At 38.4% G+C, this 6,611-nt stretch overlaps 1 protein-coding gene across 1 annotated transcript; it reads right to left on the minus strand.

The window, feature by feature from the left end:
• Positions 1-1,368: 1,368 nt before the first annotated feature.
• On the minus strand, positions 1,369-6,299 carry LOC125529189 (S-(+)-linalool synthase, chloroplastic-like). Its single transcript, XM_048693601.1, has 7 exons — positions 5,914-6,299; positions 4,376-4,601; positions 3,761-4,133; positions 3,349-3,567; positions 2,822-2,960; positions 2,077-2,316; positions 1,369-1,927 (listed from the first exon to the last, which is right to left on the minus strand). Exons 1-7 carry the CDS (start codon positions 6,094-6,096, stop codon positions 1,655-1,657), a joined length of 1,653 nt encoding a protein of 550 aa, XP_048549558.1. The 5' UTR covers positions 6,097-6,299; the 3' UTR covers positions 1,369-1,654.
• Between the last annotated feature and the right edge of the window lie 312 nt (positions 6,300-6,611).

Here is a 6,611-nt window from a genome sequence, read left to right on the forward strand (position 1 = left end):
CACATCGATGGGTCATTTGCGAGTCTCTAGTACAACATATGTTCCATGTCCTAAGAGCTGAGCTGGCGCATGGTCTCAGGGTGGTGACTCACCTGCTTTGGGCCGACCAAACATTACTCCGTAATTGGGTAGTTACAAAGATCCGTTTCTGGCTTGTCCAGACTCACGCCATGCGAGATTGTCGAGCAAGATGGGATTTTCCCCTTTGATCTTGAGAGATATAATCTCGGCCCCCTCGTGTGATCCGACCTAGACAAGCATGGCCATGCGACAAGGATTATGAGATAATACGGGTTTGAGCTCGGCATCACTAGAACGAGAAAGAGATCGGACTGCAACAATGATGATTTATTTTCTTTGATCAAAACAACATATATAATGAGGTTAAAGGAACAAAAGTGTGATACTTTGTACAGGTTCACCAAACCGGCTTCATTATCTTCTTGGTGGTTGACACGTCTTGCTCTTCATCCCATAGTTCTTTCAACTTCCGCTATCTCTTCATTTTCGACTCCCATCCCATGCTTTCTATCTCGTTCTCGGGATTTGAAGGTGTATCTCGGCAAGTTCAGTCAATTCTCCCTCTTCTTCTTCTTCTTCTTCTTCTTCTTGAGATTCCGGTAGATAAGGTTTATTTATTATTGCAGAAAAGGGAAATTCTACCCTTTTCTTGTCCGAACTTGAGAGATTCAATATTCTTTATTCGATGGATCTCTACACCTGCACCATTCGAAAAAGTTGTCCTGAATAATATCTGACAATGATCCCTATGAGAGAGATGTCAATGAGGTAAATAAACGAGCCAACAATAACACTGACATTTCTAAGGTTGCCATACAGTTTCCCTATCAATTTCAAGCAAGCTTAATGACAATGTCAGTTTTCTCAAAGGAAGAAGGGGATATATCATTGAAGATTTTAGCATAGAGACTGTAAGGAATAATATTAATTGAAGAACCAAGATCACATAAGCCAAAATATGACGTGCTTCCAAAGGAAAACGATAGTACTGGTTTACCTGCATTCCTCCCTTCCATGCAACCAATGATATAAAAGGTAGTTTCTTTTTCTGGTTGGATATCATTATCCATTAGCATTGTTCGTACAAAAAGTTCCTTCACGATATTTATGTGGGGTTTGATCCCACAATGCTTCACCTCTACATTCTTCCTAGGGGTTCCCATGTCTATCCCAGGGGTTCCCATGTTTATCGATCTTCCTTGTTGTATATAGAGAGCATATCTGCAACTAAAATTAATCCACTTCTTGCACTAAAGCAACATGCACAATGTCATAAAGTTGTGCAGCCCAACAATCTTCTCATACATTCACAATTTCATAGACAAATAAGTATTTCAATATGTTCGGTTCCAACACTTTCATATGCATCTTGTCGTACATTGCAACACATGCATGAGCTTGCAGGCTGGTTAGGTTTTTTTGCAAAGTATATTTATTGTCTTATCACTTGGAACACATACGCTAATGGTGTAGGATACTGGTCAACATCCTACGTGGCAACCCTAGAAAAAAAATGTTGCACTACATTTATAGACTTGCATACAATGGGCTAGCATGCATTTTTTTTATGATAGGCTTCCTATCCAATTTCTATTATAGAAACATTGGGTTCGTACGTGGTAGCATGCATGATTCAGAAGAGCAACATCCTGGTGTAATCCTCAAGGATGGGGAGCCTATGCTCATCATCATAGCCATACATGACGCGGACCATCCTCGCGAAGTTGAGTGACGTGCCGACAAAGGCATGAGATAGTGTTGAATTTGTTCCAGAGAAGCATTCCCTATTCAGATCCTCCCACTCACCCGCGATTATCTCCAGCATGTGTTCCTCCACATCACCTTGAGAATTTTCTCTCTGATACAACTCCTTGTACGATCCATCGAGTCCTTCTTGCGATTCATCCTACATGATGAAAAAATGTATGATCATGCCAAATTTGTTGAATGTTGACGTGTATGCGCACCCAGACAAATATATATGGAATTTATTCAAGTAAAATTATTGGTGGTGCCCAGAAGAATATGTATGACAAATTGTTGGTGTGTTATCACCTTTGCACTACCCATGTCGTCGCAGAGCCTCATGATCTTTGCAGGGCAAGATATTATTCGAAAGATGTAGTCTCTGTTGTCCTCTGTTAAATCATGGCCTAGCATGAAGAAAATATGCAAGAATACAAGAGGTACTCCTGAAGTGATGATGCCGTTTCTTAGATAGTCCTTGGATGTAGGGGCCTGATTAGTAGATAACCATTTCCCCTCGATCATGAATCCATCAAACAAAGTTGCCCACTACAAGAAAAAATGATGGAAGGTAAGATTAATTCCTTGAGTATAATTTTATTATATATTTTTCTTGTAAATACAACTAGATAATTTCCTTGCATTGCAACAGGACACATATATTTTGTACGTAGTCACCATGATTTACCTATCATTTTAGTTAATATGATTACGTAGTAAAATGTAACTTTAGTTAGTAATCTAATCGACACTTATTGACTTATCAGTAAACACATTATTTTATTTAGTTAGCCAATAAGATTGGGGGTTGGAACGGTTTTAAAGGAAAACCGTTCGGGTTGATCTTCAAAATCAGAAATGGAGGAGGTGGGGTAGGAAGGGAGAGTACATACAAAAATAAGGAACTTAGCACAAATCCTCACATGTTTTTTAATTAACAGAGATTAAAATTAAATGATTTAATACGTAAAAATATGTGAGGTGCTAGGGTTAATATTTAGTTGCTCAGAATAATCAAATTAAGGAAAATGAAGAAGCCTTTTAGCAGACATACAGCTTTCTTGAGATGATTGATAGGGTTCAATCCATGCTCTTTCTTGACCATATCGGAGATGTCATTTGTGACTGTGTAAAGAGCCTTGTAACATGATATCATGTAGCTTGGGAGTGAATCAATGGCTGCAAGATCCCATCTGCCAAAATGTGCATTTATGTTTCAAACTTCAATAAAAGCAATATTTTTATATCATGTATAATGTCTTAACTAATCCATGATTCTTTTATTCCATTAGCAAAGTTATGACATTTTGGTCATAAACAATCTCTAAGATGTAATGCTTTGCACTTTTTTGTAGGAATATGCAATAAATATTTAGAAAACTATTAATCTATGAAAATATTGCATAGATTGCTTATTTTGAAACAATCTTAACAAATCTGCATATATTATACATCAAAGTTAAATAAGTTTGTATATTTGACTGGACATATTTAATACTTCATTTCTTGATGAACAAAGGTAACTATGTTACTTCTACAAAATGCATTAAACTTATTTATTAAGGGAACATCAGTGCTCACGTTTTGATTGCTTCATTAAAGAGGGAGAGCTCTTCTTGTGTGGCGACAAGATCAAAGATGTCATCCACAATGTAGACCATGGAGATGATCTTTGTGGTCTCAACCCGATATCTAGAGAAAGAGAAACCCTCAAGGGCAGTCATGGCCCACATGTACCATTTAAGAACTTGATCCCTTGCAGCCGGTACTTCTTGAGCCAATCCCAGATCAATCCACCATCTTTGAGAAAAGGAAATTTTCATATAGTAAAAACCACCAATCCTTTAGTCATGGGAATACATGAGCAATAAAAAATATGAACTAGTAAATTTGACCACTAGTTCTAGCATTACGCTCTTATCAAGATGATGCGCATATTGACCATCTTGTAGAAAATTAATCATGGAAGGACACTAGTTTATTATGTTTATACCTCTTAACCTCCTGCCCTTCTCTCTGATGTTGTAACTTCTTAATCTGAAACTCTGCAAGTGCTAGATTCTCAATTGCCATGTTCCTAGTGGGCAAGTTTTGGAGGTAGCTCAGATGGTGCCTTGCCTTGTACTGCATCAGGCTCACATGATAGGGATGGTCTAGTGACTGGCTCACATATCTTGCAAGGTTTGGCTCCAAATACTTAATTGCAAATCTAAGGTGCTTGCTTGAGAATTCATTTGCCTTGTAGAGTGATGATTCTCCCATGTTGAGGTGTGACATGTCTTGCAAGCTCAGTAGCCCTCTAATGTCATTGCTAAGCCCGAGGTTGAAATCACCATTATTGTTCATGAACTTCCGTAGAACATCATCTGCAACATCGTGAAGAAGGGTATTAGGCACATGTCATAAATAATGAGAACAATACATCTGAAGGGAGGTACTTAAATGCTCCACAAGGAAACCTTAAAAGTTAAATATTAGACTTGGCTAATCTTAGATTTTTTTCCAGCAAAGTTATCGTCTAAATTCATTTCATAGACCAAATTGCACCCAACCTTCCTAAACTTGTGTTTTTATCTAACTCAACATACTAAATGTGTATGTTACTGACCTGCCGAAAAATAATATCCAGCTTCCCTCATCATCCTCGAAGAAAGGGTTGCATCAAGCAGATCATCACTATGGATGAGATCCACACATGAGCCCATGATGGTATCAATTTCGTCTTGGAAATAGTGGTCGATGCAGAGGCGCTTTAGGTGATCAACAGTTGTCAACATGCCTCCTCTACTCTTCGGAGGTTGTTGCAGCAACGCTTGAACATTCCTTAGGCTTTCCTAGTGTTGTAGAGAGAGCAAACTTCTTTTATAAAAAATATAGAGTTTAAGAAGTGCAATAGATACCATATATTATCTCAGTTTGAAAGTAGATGACGTGATAAAAAATATGCATCCAAAATTCTTCAAGTTTGACTATTAATATATGAATAAAATACTCAGGCTGGCCGGGTGATAGCTCTTACAATAAATTTTTTCAATACAAATACCAGTGATGCCGTAGGTTTATATTTTGTTCACATCTTATCGAAATTAACATCAAAGATATATATGTATATCTAAAACTGTGGTCATTCCAAAATATGTGAATAATTTTCTAATGAAGTGTATACCTTGTTTTTCTCATCATTATCTCCGTAGATGTCACTTTAGGATGTTGCACAAACTACCAGCACAACACACAATATTCAAACTTATCTTTAAGCAATTCACGAATTGCCAAATTGAGGTTAAGAGAGTTTTTTTTGGTTGAATGCGATATTTATGTTGACAATGAACACCCATTGCGAGACTCAAATGTGACATCAGCTCTGATAGGTGTGAAATCGAACCCCCGAAGTAATTAGAAAAATGACATAAACATGCATGCTAATTACATTCAAGTACCTTTGGTTTTTCCATGACCGACAGTACATGCTAATGTTGCTATCTATGACATCCTAAAGAAGTATGAACCCAAATTTCTCCAAATCTTACTATCAATGTATGAAAACATATTAAAACTACTTTCATTGTATGGTAGGTTTATACACCCTCTGTCTGGAAATACTTGTGGGGGAAATAGATAAAAATGAATGTATCAAAAACTAAAATACGTCTAGATACATCCATTTCTTCAACAAGTATTTTCGGACGGAGGTAGTATTTTATTAACATCTTATGACAATTAACAATCAAAGATAGAGTTTGAAAATTGTACTGATTCAAAAAAACTACATTAGATTATGAATGAAGTACACATATTTTCTCTCTCTCCTTGGTTCCTGAGTAGATGTCATTCTAGGATGTTGCACGAACAACCAGCAGACCACAAGATATTCAAAGTTACCTTGAGATGCCAAACTGTTTCCAAGAAAAGAAAATGAATCTCTAAACTCAGGTTAAAAGATTCTTTTGGTGGAAGGCGACGTTTATATTGAGGGCTAGGCATCTATGGTGAGAACTAGTCTCGGCATTACGTCCAATATGTATGAAACTGATCCCCAAATTAATTCAAAAGAGACATAAGCATGCATGTTCTCAAATTGCATTCATGTACCTTTGTTGCCATGTATGTTCTTTGTTTGTACGACAACAATATATACTTCAATACCTGGAAGTCAAAATCATCCGACAGCTCATGGGACGCAGGCTCCGGCCCGGGACATATCACAGGCGAAGGGCGGAAGAAGCTACAGTTGCGGCTGCTCCGGCCACCATTTCCAGCTACCCATGAAGCCGAATGGAGCAGTGACTCGACCGAGGAGAAGGAGAAGAAGGCATGCGCAGCAGCCATCGGTTGCTGAATCAATGGTGGCTGGCTAGCTAAGTGTGCCGTGTTACAGATCGACTAAGCTAGCTAACTGGGTAACTAACTAGCTTGGACGATATGGGATGAACAAGTAGCTGTTGCTGCTGCTGTGTCTTTGGATTGATGGAGGAGCAATGCATACATGCCCTCTAGATTTATAGGGAGAGGAGAGCAGAGCAGAGGGTGCCGCTGGGTCGATCCATCCTCCACCGAGGAGTGGACTGTTCGCCCCAGGTGAGTCATGTGCAAAATTCACTAAACGTGCACGATTGTAGCATACGTCTGTTATCTAGTGAACTAGGAGTAGCTAGCTAGATACTCCATGCTAAGTCAATTTGTCGTAGTACCTTAAGTAATGCACATTTACTTAATGTAGACAAAGACAAGTTTATTACTTCTCACATCGCTCACGCGCGTCACGTCATGCATGCACACTAAGCATGTTTTTTAGAGTAACAGGGAGTGCCTTCCCGGTTGCACTGAAAATGAGCCAACAAGTT

This window comes from Triticum urartu, unplaced genomic scaffold (assembly GCF_003073215.2).
Source record: "Triticum urartu cultivar G1812 unplaced genomic scaffold, Tu2.1 TuUngrouped_contig_5415, whole genome shotgun sequence".
Lineage (NCBI taxonomy): Eukaryota > Viridiplantae > Streptophyta > Magnoliopsida > Poales > Poaceae > Triticum > Triticum urartu.